We start from the raw sequence: 16,214 nt of genomic DNA on the forward strand, positions 1-16,214 counted from the left end.
TCATCGGCGGGAGTATGTGTTCCTGTAATCTCGGATCGTCTTGGCCATGAGCGGGGCTACTTTCTTGGCGGCGGCTTTCCTGGTGCTGGGGCCGCAGGAGGGGGGCCTCGCAGGGAGCGGGTGAAAGCGGCTGTGGCCACCGGTGCTGCTGGAGGGGGGCCGGCTGCTCTCCTGTGGGCGTGGGGCCGGCTGCACCTCGGCTTTATCGGGGATGGCCGCTCCTCCCGAGGCAGGCTTTTCCTGCCTCCTGGGAACCTCACAAGGCTTGTCGAGCACAGAGTGGAAGAAGATCATCTGTGTCTGTCGGCCTCTGGGCCTCTCGGCGCGTGCAGAGCGGATCTTCATCGTCACCAGCCGGAGCCGCCGCTCTCGGGCCTCCCGGAGCCGCAGGTACATCTCCCGCCACGACTCGTGCTCCTCCGGCCGGGCTTCCTTAAAGTCTCGTTGACAGCGCCTTTTCCATAAGTGGCCCGTTTCTTTCGCTAGTGTGGGATTGTATTTCTCGATGATGCGACCTGGCTGATCGGGCGTGCACCCCTTCCACGCGGGCTCCGGAGCAGGACACGGGTCTCCCCCCGCTTCCCGGACAGCAGGGACGCTGGTCCCGAGGGCCCACACCCGCCGCTCACACGCAGTCACGGTTCTAGGCAGGCCGGCGCTCCTGGGGCCCGAGTACACCGGCATCTTCGAGTTCCTTCTGCGTCCCGTAGGAAATCCACCCTCTTCTTCTTGCTGGGGGGAAGGGAGTGCGTGTATCTCTGGCGGGAAGGAGGACATCAGTTCAAGGACAGACAGTGCCCTGTCACTGGCCCGCATCCCGGGTAACGGGAGGTCTGGCAGCACCGGCGGGGCGTCGGTGGGGACCCTTTTCAGCTTGGCTACGTGCGCTCCGGGCGGTGGCGGCTCCTCTGTCTCATTTTCCTGCACCTTGGCTAGTCTGGGAAGCAGGCTCCCATTTTCACGAGTGCGTTTAGAGTCCGTCTCGTGAAGGTCTTTGACTCTCAGAGTAGTGGCCAGAGTTTTCACCGTCCTTTCCTTTCCCTTCCAAGGCCGGCCATAGGTGGAGTATGCCTCAAAGGGCACAGCAGGCTGCTCAGAGTCAGCCTCCATATCTGCCAACTCCTCCTCTTCAGGGAGGGAGCTCTCCCAGGTGGAAGGTCTGCGTATCCCTTCTCGAGTGCTGAGCTTGTTGGAAAGCTTGCCTGGCACCGTGGGCAGCAGGCCTCCTGCGCCCTCTCCTGTGTCTAAGCTTTCTGGGCTTGGCTTCTTTGTTTCGTCTGCTTTGGGTTCGTCAGAGTCTTTGTCCCTCTTCTCCTCTAGGTGGTTGTCCCGAGCAGCGTCCAAGGCGGGTAGAGAGGGAACGCAACCGAGCTCCGATGCCTTCTCTCTCCTGGCCCGCCTAGAGGGCGGTTTGTCCTTGGTACTGTCCCCCGAGATGGCCCTTGGACCTTCCTCTGGGGAGAAGGCCTTGTGGGATTTCTGGCTGAATCCAGCAGGGAACATCTCGTCGTCCCCAGCCCCCGCCGGGCCTTTCTGCCTGTGGGAAGATACCTGCGCCGGGCTTGGGCTCACGACGGCCCCTTGCCCCCGGGGTTTGCCCAGGTGTCCCTCTTGACGGAGTCCCGGACTGCCCTGAGGGGCATCAGCGTGGCCTTTTCCAGGCTTCTGGCGGAGAACAGCGGGCTCGGGGCCCTCCTCCTCCGGGGGCACGCAATGGTCCACGCACATCTGGTGAGGACCGGCAAGGGACAGACGGATGCGGATGTGGCCATCGCCGGAAGACGCCCAGTCTGAGGAGGAAGCCAGTGCAACTGTGTAGCGCTTGGTGCTCCCGCCTCTCCTGTCGCCACCGGGAGACCCCTTGGGAGGTGTTTGGAGCTGCGAGAGTCTCCTGTGCTTTCTGTGTCCGCGCTCCGTGCCATCGGATGGGCTCTCGGAGGCTCCGTGGCTTTCTGGGCAGGCGCCCTGCACCTTCGGCTCCTTCGGAAACTCCTCCCTGGGGCGCTTTCGGGAACGGCTCTCCTCCAAGGCCAGTTGTTCAGGCCGGGTGTCCCGCGCCACGACCAGCAACTTCTTCCACTGGGCGGCTAAGTCCCTGGCCAAGCTGCCCACGTGCTGGTGTGTGCGCAAGCGCTTGACCGTCTTGCGGACTCCAGTCTCCGCCAGGGAGTGTGCTGTCACTGGCAAGGCGGAGAGTTTCTTCAGGTATTTCGCCAGCTTCTTGGGATCGGAGTGGGCAGCCAGGCGCGCCTGCAGCTTGACCACGGCGTGCAGCGCCCCGTCGGCTGCCATGGCCGTCCCGGGCGCAGCCTCGTCGGCGCAGCTGGGCGGGCGTCGCTGCTTGGGCCGCAGCTCTGTCCTCAGTACAGCGAGCAGCTCGGTCTGGGCACGCGGGTCCTCGCCGACCGCCGCCGGGCTGACCTGCTGCTTTTGCTTGGGGGTGCGGAGCCGCCGCCTGGAAGAACCGCCGCGAAGCGCTGTCCGAGGTAGAAGGAAGCCTCAGCGCGGGACTCCCGTCCTTATAAAGCCGGCACGCCCCGCTCCCGGGCTGTGAGCCGCGCCCTGATGACCAGCAGTGATTGGTCCTGGGCTTCCTCGCCTCTTGACTGATTGATTGCGTTACCAGGACTCAATCAGGAGTGACCTCTGTGGGTGGAGTTCCGGACACCGGCAGCAAGGTGTGCGAAAACACGTACTCCCCGATGCAGTGGGTGGAAACGCTAATTGCTACCACCTGTTTGTAGAGCATATTGACAAGATCGAGCGAAAAGAAAAATTCACATAGGCGTTGACCGAGCAATTCCACTCTTAGCATTTTATAGCGTACAGAGTCAATTCCGCAATGCTGTAGAAACACTCCACGTGCACACACACGCACACACACACACACACACACACACACACACACACACAGGTGTACACAGAGACCTAGAACCCAGCAGTTTCATTGTCCACTTATCCGTAGGCCGGACAGTGCATTTCATACCCTCCCTAACCTAAGCTAGGCGGGAGCATTTCTCAGAAATCTTTCCTTCATCCTCTTTCCAGAATCCCTGGAGAGAGTCATGTAAACATTCAGCCATCAGAATAGCCAGTGAACACACTGACCAGAATGAATAGGAAGGTAAAGACTTGGGACAGAGGGACCTCCAGATCCTAAACTGATCTTTACCTTGTTGACGACTTTCTTAAAATAACAAACAAACAAACAAAAAACGTAAACAGCCTATCAGAGAGGCTTATACAGAGGGATTTGATTCCATGCTTGCAAAATGGTAGCTGTCCAAACTCCAAACAAAAGTGTTTCCTCCTTTTTCCTTTCTAGAATCACGGAGTTTGTCAGTGTCTTCAGCTCCACCGTAGGTGATGAGGACCGAGTCGTTTAGAATTCTGTTTGGATATGGCGCTGACTCAAAAATGGCTTTTGTCCTCAGCAGAGTGTGAAGCAGCTTGCACTTGGGATCGCCTGGCCTTGAAACAATAATGTCACTTTGGAAATTCAGTTTTTATCAAGAGTAGAAAAAGAGATAGAGATAGGAAAACACAGATTTACCTGTGATGCTTGTGCAGGGGTCATGCTGACCTTCTCTGTCTCGTTCCAATCTTAGTACATGTGGGGCTGAAGTGAGCAGAAAATTCAATGTTCCACTAGAATGAGGCTATGTCCGATCAGTATTCCTCCGCTACTTGGTTTTTACCCAACTGAGCGTAAGGATCCTCTACAGTACTCGAAAGCCACGGAAGCTCTGAGAAGGAACTGCTTCAGTGTTTTTCGTTTGACCACACGACTAAAGACAAATAAATCACAACTGGTATGAACACACAGGAACGGTTTTTGGAAAGTCACGACTGATTCGCATATTCGTGTGTACAGGCCAAATAATCCTGAAACAGAGTCACTTTTATTAATCGTCATGTGTCTTTCGGTGTGCTTTTCGAAAGTTAGGTGAGTCTTTTACATTAAAAAGTATCTAGTGTAAGTGTGAGCTAATTAATAAGGTGGTTGACTACTTTTTTAAAGGAGTGTTGTTCTATGCCTTAGCTCTTCTTAATTGCGTTGGGACGCTGAAAAAAAGCCAGAGAAATTGAAGATTTCATTACGTCGATGTTTTGCTCCGAAGAACTGAAGTTTACTAAACTTTCAACGCTCAGACATTTACGCATCTATCGAAATACCAATAGCTGTAAACAGTGTGTACTTTTAAGTACTAATCGACCAAACTCTAAGTCATTATGAAGCTAAGCTGAGTGTTAAGTAAGTCTTGCGTTTTAAGTGCTCCGCTCTGTTCTTACGCGAGGAAGATTAACCACTTCGCTACTGACCACTGCTGCGGCCTTGTGGGCATCTTCTAAAAATCTGTGGCTGCTGTTGAACCATATTCTTCCTGTACGTGGACCAGGAAAGGGAAACTGATCAGACAACCTGGAACCCTTTGCTAATGCCACACTGCTGTTCTTGGAGACGACTTCATCTTCCCCCCACCCACTCCTCCTCTTCTAGGTTTTCATGGCACTGTAAAGGGCTTTGTAAATGGTTTCTTGGTTTTTACTTCGTTTTATATTTATTACCGATTTGTAGATTTACAACCGGCCTTTGTCACTGATCTTACTTTAGCAACATTGGCAACTTCATTTACTGATCCTCACAGTTTATGTTTGAAGCCTTCGAACTTTTCTCAACATGTAATTCCATTATCCGTGCACAAAGACAGGGATAATTCTTTCTTCCCTTCCTTCTCTCTTTTTAAAAATTCTTACACCACGTATTTGTTTTTCTTGTCTCATCTTACTACTTAGGACCTCCGTGTTAGTCAGTTCTCTGTCGTTTACAAGAGAATACCCGAAACTGGGTCTATCTAGAGAAACAGAGTTTAGTTTGTCCAGTTTTGGAGGCTGGGAAGTCCGAGGTTCAATGGGCTTGTCTGGTGAGGGCCTTCTTCTTGATGGGGATGTGCCGAGTGACCCGAGGCAATGCAGTTTATCACAGGGTGCGGGTGACCAAAGCGAGCTAATATGCTTCTTTCTCTCCTGATAAAGCTGGTGCTGCCACTCGGGTGATAACCCATCCATCCACCAACTCATCCATCCGTGATGGTATTAATTCACTCAAGAGGGCATAGCCCTCATGATTCAATCACCTCTTAAAGACCCCACCTTCAACGCTGCTACATTGGGGATCAAGCTTCCACGTGACCTTTGGAGGGGACAAGCATTCAAATCACAGCAACGTTAATAAGATGTTGCGTAGAAGTGGGGATAAGAGGCATTATTGTCTTTTTCCCAATCTTGAAGGGAAAGCTTTTGGCATTTCATTAGTCAGTCTTATGTTTCCTGCAGGTTTTTCGTAGAGATCGTTTTGTCAGGTCAAGGCAGTTGTCTTCTATTCCTACGTTGTCCGGGGTTTTTGTTTCCTGTCCTTGTCTTTCCTTTTACTTTTTAAAAAATATCAACGATAGGTTGTACATTTTATGAATCACTTCTCTGCACTTTTGGAAATGATGACCTAATTTCTTTATTTTGCAATGTGGCACACTGACTGTATCACGTGATTCACTAACCCTAAACCAACCTTGCCTCAGTCCTAAGACACACTGAACTTGAATATTACGTATCACTGATTCAATTTGCTCCTAGTTTGCTTTGGATTTGTGAGTATATTAATGAATGGGATTGGGCTGTTCTAATGCTTTCAGTGTCCTTGTCAGGTCAGAGCTCTTACACATCTTTTATTGAATACTTCTATAACTATTTGTCTTCTGGATACTATCGTAAATGGTATTAACTAAAATAGTTTTTCGAAAGTGTTGCGATAGTTTCAGTACGTTGAGTCCCCCATGGATCTGTCTCAATTGTTTGTTATTCCTCATACTTCTCTGTGTTGTTCTTAAGTTGGCATGTGTGCCAGGCAGTGTAATTGAGACTTTATTTTTAGAAATAATCTGAGATGAAGGATGATGGTATCCTCTCACAGAGGTGATTTAGGTTTGTTTCTGCCTTGCGCCTGGAGCGAGGCCCGGCAGTCCAGGAATATCTGAATCCCGTTTCAGGGACTGAGGGTTTTCTGGGCCTCATAGGCAATGGGTAGCAGAGGTTGGGCAACTTAACTTGTTGTCTGTATTTATTCCTAGGACAGGGCCCAGACCAGGGTCCTCAATCTTGCTGGGCCTAGAATTCCAACTTTTGTGCCCTCAGCACCTTGAGGTTGTCGACAGTGCTTGGTGTCCTAGCATCGTAGAAGTAGGCAAATGTCCGTAGGAACAATGGCTTCCAATGGCATGGCCACCTATGCGCATCTATGAATACTGTAGTCCTCCCTTATTTGTGGTTTTCCTCTCCTTAATATCAGTTGTCTGCAGTCCAATGTGGTGTGAAAATATCAGATGAACAATTACAGAAATAAACCGTTCAGAGGTTTTAAATTGCGAGCCGTTCTCTGGAGTGTGACAAAACCTCACATGGCCCCGCTCCATACCGTAAGCATTCCTTTTTCCAGTGTGTCCACCTGTACACCCTCCCTGCCCGCTCGTGACTGGGAGGCCATCCTGGTGATCAAATCAACTGTCACCCTATCGCGGTGTTTGCGTCCGAGTCGCCGTATTTTACTTAATAATGGCCACAACGCACAAGAGCGGTCATGCTGGGAATTCGGATATGTCAAATAGAAGCCATAAAGTGCTTCCTTTAGGCGAAAAGGTGAAAGTTCTCTACTTAGTAAGGAAAGGGAAAAAAATTATATGCTGAGGTTACTGAGATGTACTGTCAGAACAAATGTTGTGTCTGTGAGATTGTGAAGAAGTTCAAAGAAATTCATGCTGGTTTCGCTGTCGCACCTCAAACTGCAAAGATTTTGGCCACAGTCTAGGCAACAATGTTTAGTGAAGATGAAAAAGACATTAAATTTGTGGGTGGAAGACATGGACAGGAGCATGTTGCAATAGATGGTACTGTCCGAGGTTTCGGACATCCGATGGGGGGCCTGATATTTACATCCAACGGATGAGGGGAACTCCTGGGATTTTAAAATACTGAAGAATGGGACTACATAAAAATAAAAAGGAATGAAAGAGAAAGTCAAAAGATTGAGCTGGGAGAGATATTTACAACTCGTAGAACATTCAACTCATACAATTTCCTTTATATCCAATGAGCTCCCACACACCAATGTGAAAAAAGACCAACGACTTAGGAGAGAAATGGGGAACACATAGGAAAACGTGGCTCCCCGACCCCCCAAAACAAGCGACTCTTGAATACAGGAGAAGATGCTCACCACCATGAAGATGAAAATAAAAGACAATGTGGTGAAATTTGGGACCTATTAATATAGTTCGAAACATTAACAACCTGCTGTGTTGGAACAGATTATCCTAGATTGCTTGTAGATGTAGAAATTAATACAAACGCTATACAAGTAAGCCTGTAAAATTTAAAATGTATGTATATATTTAAAAGTGTATCCTTAGACACATCCATATCACTTGTAGAGTGAGAGGCTGAATGTATAAACGGGTAAAGGGCAAAAACCACAGAGAAGCTCGGGAAGCCAAACCACAACCCCTGGAGCCACCAGCCCAGAAAAGCAAACTACAGCCTCTACGGCAATCAGTCCAGGAAGCCCAATCACAACCACTGCAGCAGTTGGCACACACCAGTCAGGATCGGGTCAGCAATGCCAGCTTGGGAATTTTGGCCCCAGTGTCCAAGTCAAGACCAACTAGAGAAAGCCAAATATGCTCTCAAAACCAATCGCGTCAGATGCTCTGCTTCCAGTTAGCCTGCTTACAGCTTCCCCAAGTCAACAACCTCCAATCCGAAAATACCCGGAACCCTCCTTCCTTTTTGATAGAGAACTTTGCTACTCCCCCGCCTACCTTTGAGTTTGCCAAATGCGACCGATGGTTTCTGACTCCCTTGCTTTCTATGTATATGTACAGCGAGCGTTTTCTAAACAGTCTGTTTGTTTTTGCTTGCGTCTTTTTCATTTATTTCCACAAATCCCTTCTACTAAACTTGCATGTATGAAAAATATATTCATATTCTTTGATAGAGCGATTTCACTTGTAGGATTTTATCCCACAAACACACCTGCCTCTATGCGTGTGCGCGCGCATGTGTGCATCTGTGTCCGTGAACAGGTGTCCCTGACGTCCAGGATAGACGTTTCAAGACGCCGGTGGATACATAAAGCCACAGATAGTAGCAAACCCAGTTGCCGTCAAAGGGAGCACGTTTCTTTTCGTTTCTTCCACCCGCAAATCGAATGCCATTTCCATCCTAACCAAGCAGCCATCGTGCAGCGAGGCCGAAAGGATCGCAGTTGGATGTGCGACGGCACGAAGTTTCCTTTCCTTCTTCACAGCTTCGCAGAAGGAAGACTTGCTTTCATGGGAGATCTTTGCAACCCTCACATATGATTTTCCCCTTTCCTTATGAAGTCCAGGACTTTTCACCTTTTCGGGTAAAGGAAGCCCTTTACGGCTTCTCTTTGGCATATGCGAATTGCCCGCATCACTCCTCTTGCACTCGGTGGCCATTACGAAGGAAAAGAAGTGTGACTTAAACGCAAGCTCTGCAATGTGGCGACAGTCGGTCTGAAAACGGAGATGGTTACTAAGTGAGCAGTGGCCCGGGAGCATCTAGGGCGTGGACGTGTAGCACAAAGGGATGACTCACGTCCCGGCCAGGCAGGCTGCGCATGCGAGATTTCATCGCACTGCTCTGAAGAGCCTGCAACTTCAAATTTCTGCCTTGTTCGTTTCTGAAATTTTCCATTTGATATTTTGGGACCTTGGTGGACAGAGGAAAACTGAAACTGGGAACGCGAAACTGCACGCAAGGGGGGAGGGGAGGGGGGGACTACTTTGAGGACTCTAGGATTGAGTCCAAGAAAGCCTTATCTGCTCCAGGATGGACAAAGGAGAGAGAGACGGCCAATCTCTTGTATATCATTTTATTTACAAATATGAACACGATCTGGGGACGATATGGATTGGTTAAAACTCTGTCCTTCTTTCCAAAGAGGCTAGTTAACATCCTCAGTGCAATTGGTGTTAAAACCTGCTGCGAGACTGAGGATTCAGAGCTTGGGGATTCTGAAGCGTCCACCAAGCAGGGCGGCAGCGTCCCAGGTGCAGCGCGTGAAAACTGCAGGATTCAGATCCAGGAGGTCCCACCAACGAAAGACGCCAGTGTCCTTTGCAAGTCCCATTCCCCGACTCGAATCGCCTTTGAATTCCTTCCCAACCACCCCACCGCCCCCCGAGTTCTCTGTCCAATGCGAGTCCTCGGCTCATCGGCGGGAGTATGTGTTCCTGTAATCTCGGATCGTCTTGGCCATGAGCGGGGCTACTTTCTTGGCGGCGGCTTTCCTGGTGCTGGGGCCGCAGGAGGGGGGCCTCGCAGGGAGCGGGTGAAAGCGGCTGTGGCCACCGGTGCTGCTGGAGGGGGGCCGGCTGCTCTCCTGTGGGCGTGGGGCCGGCTGCACCTCGGCTTTATCGGGGATGGCCGCTCCTCCCGAGGCAGGCTTTTCCTGCCTCCTGGGAACCTCACAAGGCTTGTCGAGCACAGAGTGGAAGAAGATCATCTGTGTCTGTCGGCCTCTGGGCCTCTCGGCGCGTGCAGAGCGGATCTTCATCGTCACCAGCCGGAGCCGCCGCTCTCGGGCCTCCCGGAGCCGCAGGTACATCTCCCGCCACGACTCGTGCTCCTCCGGCCGGGCTTCCTTAAAGTCTCGTTGACAGCGCCTTTTCCATAAGTGGCCCGTTTCTTTCGCTAGTGTGGGATTGTATTTCTCGATGATGCGACCTGGCTGATCGGGCGTGCACCCCTTCCACGCGGGCTCCGGAGCAGGACACGGGTCTCCCCCCGCTTCCCGGACAGCAGGGACGCTGGTCCCGAGGGCCCACACCCGCCGCTCACACGCAGTCACGGTTCTAGGCAGGCCGGCGCTCCTGGGGCCCGAGTACACCGGCATCTTCGAGTTCCTTCTGCGTCCCGTAGGAAATCCACCCTCTTCTTCTTGCTGGGGGGAAGGGAGTGCGTGTATCTCTGGCGGGAAGGAGGACATCAGTTCAAGGACAGACAGTGCCCTGTCACTGGCCCGCATCCCGGGTAACGGGAGGTCTGGCAGCACCGGCGGGGCGTCGGTGGGGACCCTTTTCAGCTTGGCTACGTGCGCTCCGGGCGGTGGCGGCTCCTCTGTCTCATTTTCCTGCACCTTGGCTAGTCTGGGAAGCAGGCTCCCATTTTCACGAGTGCGTTTAGAGTCCGTCTCGTGAAGGTCTTTGACTCTCAGAGTAGTGGCCAGAGTTTTCACCGTCCTTTCCTTTCCCTTCCAAGGCCGGCCATAGGTGGAGTATGCCTCAAAGGGCACAGCAGGCTGCTCAGAGTCAGCCTCCATATCTGCCAACTCCTCCTCTTCAGGGAGGGAGCTCTCCCAGGTGGAAGGTCTGCGTATCCCTTCTCGAGTGCTGAGCTTGTTGGAAAGCTTGCCTGGCACCGTGGGCAGCAGGCCTCCTGCGCCCTCTCCTGTGTCTAAGCTTTCTGGGCTTGGCTTCTTTGTTTCGTCTGCTTTGGGTTCGTCAGAGTCTTTGTCCCTCTTCTCCTCTAGGTGGTTGTCCCGAGCAGCGTCCAAGGCGGGTAGAGAGGGAACGCAACCGAGCTCCGATGCCTTCTCTCTCCTGGCCCGCCTAGAGGGCGGTTTGTCCTTGGTACTGTCCCCCGAGATGGCCCTTGGACCTTCCTCTGGGGAGAAGGCCTTGTGGGATTTCTGGCTGAATCCAGCAGGGAACATCTCGTCGTCCCCAGCCCCCGCCGGGCCTTTCTGCCTGTGGGAAGATACCTGCGCCGGGCTTGGGCTCACGACGGCCCCTTGCCCCCGGGGTTTGCCCAGGTGTCCCTCTTGACGGAGTCCCGGACTGCCCTGAGGGGCATCAGCGTGGCCTTTTCCAGGCTTCTGGCGGAGAACAGCGGGCTCGGGGCCCTCCTCCTCCGGGGGCACGCAATGGTCCACGCACATCTGGTGAGGACCGGCAAGGGACAGACGGATGCGGATGTGGCCATCGCCGGAAGACGCCCAGTCTGAGGAGGAAGCCAGTGCAACTGTGTAGCGCTTGGTGCTCCCGCCTCTCCTGTCGCCACCGGGAGACCCCTTGGGAGGTGTTTGGAGCTGCGAGAGTCTCCTGTGCTTTCTGTGTCCGCGCTCCGTGCCGTCGGATGGGCTCTCGGAGGCTCCGTGGCTTTCTGGGCAGGCGCCCTGCACCTTCGGCTCCTTCGGAAACTCCTCCCTGGGGCGCTTTCGGGAACGGCTCTCCTCCAAGGCCAGTTGTTCAGGCCGGGTGTCCCGCGCCACGACCAGCAACTTCTTCCACTGGGCGGCTAAGTCCCTGGCCAAGCTGCCCACGTGCTGGTGTGTGCGCAAGCGCTTGACCGTCTTGCGGACTCCAGTCTCCGCCAGGGAGTGTGCTGTCACTGGCAAGGCGGAGAGTTTCTTCAGGTATTTCGCCAGCTTCTTGGGATCGGAGTGGGCAGCCAGGCGCGCCTGCAGCTTGACCACGGCGTGCAGCGCCCCGTCGGCTGCCATGGCCGTCCCGGGCGCAGCCTCGTCGGCGCAGCTGGGCGGGCGTCGCTGCTTGGGCCGCAGCTCTGTCCTCAGTACAGCGAGCAGCTCGGTCTGGGCACGCGGGTCCTCGCCGACCGCCGCCGGGCTGACCTGCTGCTTTTGCTTGGGGGTGCGGAGCCGCCGCCTGGAAGAACCGCCGCGAAGCGCTGTCCGAGGTAGAAGGAAGCCTCAGCGCGGGACTCCCGTCCTTATAAAGCCGGCACGCCCCGCTCCCGGGCTGTGAGCCGCGCCCTGATGACCAGCAGTGATTGGTCCTGGGCTTCCTCGCCTCTTGACTGATTGATTGCGTTACCAGGACTCAATCAGGAGTGACCTCTGTGGGTGGAGTTCCGGACACCGGCAGCAAGGTGTGCGAAAACACGTACTCCCCGATGCAGTGGGTGGAAACGCTAATTGCTACCACCTGTTTGTAGAGCATATTGACAAGATCGAGCGAAAAGAAAAATTCACATAGGCGTTGACCGAGCAATTCCACTCTTAGCATTTTATAGCGTACAGAGTCAATTCCGCAATGCTGTAGAAACACTCCACGTGCACACACACGCACACACACACACACACACACACACACACACACACACACAGGTGTACACAGAGACCTAGAACCCAGCAGTTTCATTGTCCACTTATCCGTAGGCCGGACAGTGCATTTCATACCCTCCCTAACCTAAGCTAGGCGGGAGCATTTCTCAGAAATCTTTCCTTCATCCTCTTTCCAGAATCCCTGGAGAGAGTCATGTAAACATTCAGCCATCAGAATAGCCAGTGAACACACTGACCAGAATGAATAGGAAGGTAAAGACTTGGGACAGAGGGACCTCCAGATCCTAAACTGATCTTTACCTTGTTGACGACTTTCTTAAAATAACAAACAAACAAACAAAAAACGTAAACAGCCTATCAGAGAGGCTTATACAGAGGGATTTGATTCCATGCTTGCAAAATGGTAGCTGTCCAAACTCCAAACAAAAGTGTTTCCTCCTTTTTCCTTTCTAGAATCACGGAGTTTGTCAGTGTCTTCAGCTCCACCGTAGGTGATGAGGACCGAGTCGTTTAGAATTCTGTTTGGATATGGCGCTGACTCAAAAATGGCTTTTGTCCTCAGCAGAGTGTGAAGCAGCTTGCACTTGGGATCGCCTGGCCTTGAAACAATAATGTCACTTTGGAAATTCAGTTTTTATCAAGAGTAGAAAAAGAGATAGAGATAGGAAAACACAGATTTACCTGTGATGCTTGTGCAGGGGTCATGCTGACCTTCTCTGTCTCGTTCCAATCTTAGTACATGTGGGGCTGAAGTGAGCAGAAAATTCAATGTTCCACTAGAATGAGGCTATGTCCGATCAGTATTCCTCCGCTACTTGGTTTTTACCCAACTGAGCGTAAGGATCCTCTACAGTACTCGAAAGCCACGGAAGCTCTGAGAAGGAACTGCTTCAGTGTTTTTCGTTTGACCACACGACTAAAGACAAATAAATCACAACTGGTATGAACACACAGGAACGGTTTTTGGAAAGTCACGACTGATTCGCATATTCGTGTGTACAGGCCAAATAATCCTGAAACAGAGTCACTTTTATTAATCGTCATGTGTCTTTCGGTGTGCTTTTCGAAAGTTAGGTGAGTCTTTTACATTAAAAAGTATCTAGTGTAAGTGTGAGCTAATTAATAAGGTGGTTGACTACTTTTTTAAAGGAGTGTTGTTCTATGCCTTAGCTCTTCTTAATTGCGTTGGGACGCTGAAAAAAAGCCAGAGAAATTGAAGATTTCATTACGTCGATGTTTTGCTCCGAAGAACTGAAGTTTACTAAACTTTCAACGCTCAGACATTTACGCATCTATCGAAATACCAATAGCTGTAAACAGTGTGTACTTTTAAGTACTAATCGACCAAACTCTAAGTCATTATGAAGCTAAGCTGAGTGTCAAGTAAGTCTTGCGTTTTAAGTGCTCCGCTCTGTTCTTACGCGAGGAAGATTAACCACTTCGCTACTGACCACTGCTGCGGCCTTGTGGGCATCTTCTAAAAATCTGTGGCTGCTGTTGAACCATATTCTTCCTGTACGTGGACCAGGAAAGGGAAACTGATCAGACAACCTGGAACCCTTTGCTAATGCCACACTGCTGTTCTTGGAGACGACTTCATCTTCCCCCCACCCACTCCTCCTCTTCTAGGTTTTCATGGCACTGTAAAGGGCTTTGTAAATGGTTTCTTGGTTTTTACTTCGTTTTATATTTATTACCGATTTGTAGATTTACAACCGGCCTTTGTCACTGATCTTACTTTAGCAACATTGGCAACTTCATTTACTGATCCTCACAGTTTATGTTTGAAGCCTTCGAACTTTTCTCAACATGTAATTCCATTATCCGTGCACAAAGACAGGGATAATTCTTTCTTCCCTTCCTTCTCTCTTTTTAAAAATTCTTACACCACGTATTTGTTTTTCTTGTCTCATCTTACTACTTAGGACCTCCGTGTTAGTCAGTTCTCTGTCGTTTACAAGAGAATACCCGAAACTGGGTCTATCTAGAGAAACAGAGTTTAGTTTGTCCAGTTTTGGAGGCTGGGAAGTCCGAGGTTCAATGGGCTTGTCTGGTGAGGGCCTTCTTCTTGATGGGGATGTGCCGAGTGACCCGAGGCAATGCAGTTTATCACAGGGTGCGGGTGACCAAAGCGAGCTAATATGCTTCTTTCTCTCCTGATAAAGCTGGTGCTGCCACTCGGGTGATAACCCATCCATCCACCAACTCATCCATCCGTGATGGTATTAATTCACTCAAGAGGGCATAGCCCTCATGATTCAATCACCTCTTAAAGACCCCACCTTCAACGCTGCTACATTGGGGATCAAGCTTCCACGTGACCTTTGGAGGGGACAAGCATTCAAATCACAGCAACGTTAATAAGATGTTGCGTAGAAGTGGGGATAAGAGGCATTATTGTCTTTTTCCCAATCTTGAAGGGAAAGCTTTTGGCATTTCATTAGTCAGTCTTATGTTTCCTGCAGGTTTTTCGTAGAGATCGTTTTGTCAGGTCAAGGCAGTTGTCTTCTATTCCTACGTTGTCCGGGGTTTTTGTTTCCTGTCCTTGTCTTTCCTTTTACTTTTTAAAAAATATCAACGATAGGTTGTACATTTTATGAATCACTTCTCTGCACTTTTGGAAATGATGACCTAATTTCTTTATTTTGCAATGTGGCACACTGACTGTATCACGTGATTCACTAACCCTAAACCAACCTTGCCTCAGTCCTAAGACACACTGAACTTGAATATTACGTATCACTGATTCAATTTGCTCCTAGTTTGCTTTGGATTTGTGAGTATATTAATGAATGGGATTGGGCTGTTCTAATGCTTTCAGTGTCCTTGTCAGGTCAGAGCTCTTACACATCTTTTATTGAATACTTCTATAACTATTTGTCTTCTGGATACTATCGTAAATGGTATTAACTAAAATAGTTTTTCGAAAGTGTTGCGATAGTTTCAGTACGTTGAGTCCCCCATGGATCTGTCTCAATTGTTTGTTATTCCTCATACTTCTCTGTGTTGTTCTTAAGTTGGCATGTGTGCCAGGCAGTGTAATTGAGACTTTATTTTTAGAAATAATCTGAGATGAAGGATGATGGTATCCTCTCACAGAGGTGATTTAGGTTTGTTTCTGCCTTGCGCCTGGAGCGAGGCCCGGCAGTCCAGGAATATCTGAATCCCGTTTCAGGGACTGAGGGTTTTCTGGGCCTCATAGGCAATGGGTAGCAGAGGTTGGGCAACTTAACTTGTTGTCTGTATTTATTCCTAGGACAGGGCCCAGACCAGGGTCCTCAATCTTGCTGGGCCTAGAATTCCAACTTTTGTGCCCTCAGCACCTTGAGGTTGTCGACAGTGCTTGGTGTCCTAGCATCGTAGAAGTAGGCAAATGTCCGTAGGAACAATGGCTTCCAATGGCATGGCCACCTATGCGCATCTATGAATACTGTAGTCCTCCCTTATTTGTGGTTTTCCTCTCCTTAATATCAGTTGCCTGCAGTCCAATGTGGTGTGAAAATATCAGATGAACAATTACAGAAATAAACCGTTCAGAGGTTTTAAATTGCGAGCCGTTCTCTGGAGTGTGACAAAACCTCACATGGCCCCGCTCCATACCGTAAGCATTCCTTTTTCCAGTGTGTCCACCTGTACACCCTCCCTGCCCGCTCGTGACTGGGAGGCCATCCTGGTGATCAAATCAACTGTCACCCTATCGCGGTGTTTGCGTCCGAGTCGCCGTATTTTACTTAATAATGGCCACAACGCACAAGAGCGGTCATGCTGGGAATTCGGATATGTCAAATAGAAGCCATAAAGTGCTTCCTTTAGGCGAAAAGGTGAAAGTTCTCTACTTAGTAAGGAAAGGGAAAAAAATTATATGCTGAGGTTACTGAGATGTACTGTCAGAACAAATGTTGTGTCTGTGAGATTGTGAAGAAGTTCAAAGAAATTCATGCTGGTTTCGCTGTCGCACCTCAAACTGCAAAGATTTTGGCCACAGTCTAGGCAACAATGTTTAGTGAAGATGAAAAAGACATTAAATTTGTGGGTGGAAGACATGGACAGG

General features: G+C 50.6%; 2 protein-coding genes and 2 non-coding genes across 4 annotated transcripts; all 4 read right to left on the minus strand.

Moving 5' to 3' along the window:
* LOC134361627 (elongin-A-like) lies at positions 1-2,292 on the minus strand. The gene has a single exon (XM_063076643.1). The coding sequence runs from the start codon at positions 2,290-2,292 to the stop codon at positions 1-3; it is 2,292 nt and encodes a 763-aa protein (XP_062932713.1).
* A 1,233-nt stretch (positions 2,293-3,525) lies between these two features.
* LOC134362266 (U6 spliceosomal RNA) lies at positions 3,526-3,630 on the minus strand. Its single transcript, XR_010021544.1, has one exon. It is a non-coding gene; the product is annotated as a U6 spliceosomal RNA (small nuclear RNA).
* A 5,659-nt stretch (positions 3,631-9,289) lies between these two features.
* On the minus strand, positions 9,290-11,581 carry LOC134361628 (elongin-A-like). Its single transcript, XM_063076644.1, has one exon. It carries the CDS (start codon positions 11,579-11,581, stop codon positions 9,290-9,292), a length of 2,292 nt encoding a protein of 763 aa, XP_062932714.1.
* A 1,235-nt stretch (positions 11,582-12,816) lies between these two features.
* LOC134362267 (U6 spliceosomal RNA) lies at positions 12,817-12,921 on the minus strand. Its single transcript, XR_010021545.1, has one exon. It is a non-coding gene; the product is annotated as a U6 spliceosomal RNA (small nuclear RNA).
* Positions 12,922-16,214: the final 3,293 nt, after the last annotated feature.

This window comes from Cynocephalus volans, chromosome 13, assembly GCF_027409185.1.
Source record: "Cynocephalus volans isolate mCynVol1 chromosome 13, mCynVol1.pri, whole genome shotgun sequence".
Lineage (NCBI taxonomy): Eukaryota > Metazoa > Chordata > Mammalia > Dermoptera > Cynocephalidae > Cynocephalus > Cynocephalus volans.

Excerpts from the sequence above, each read along its gene's own strand:
- LOC134361627 (XM_063076643.1), bottom strand. The coding sequence starts at position 2,292 with ATGGCAGCCGACGGGGCGCTGCACGCCGTGGTCAAGCTGCAGGCGCGC.
- LOC134361628 (XM_063076644.1), bottom strand. The coding sequence starts at position 11,581 with ATGGCAGCCGACGGGGCGCTGCACGCCGTGGTCAAGCTGCAGGCGCGC.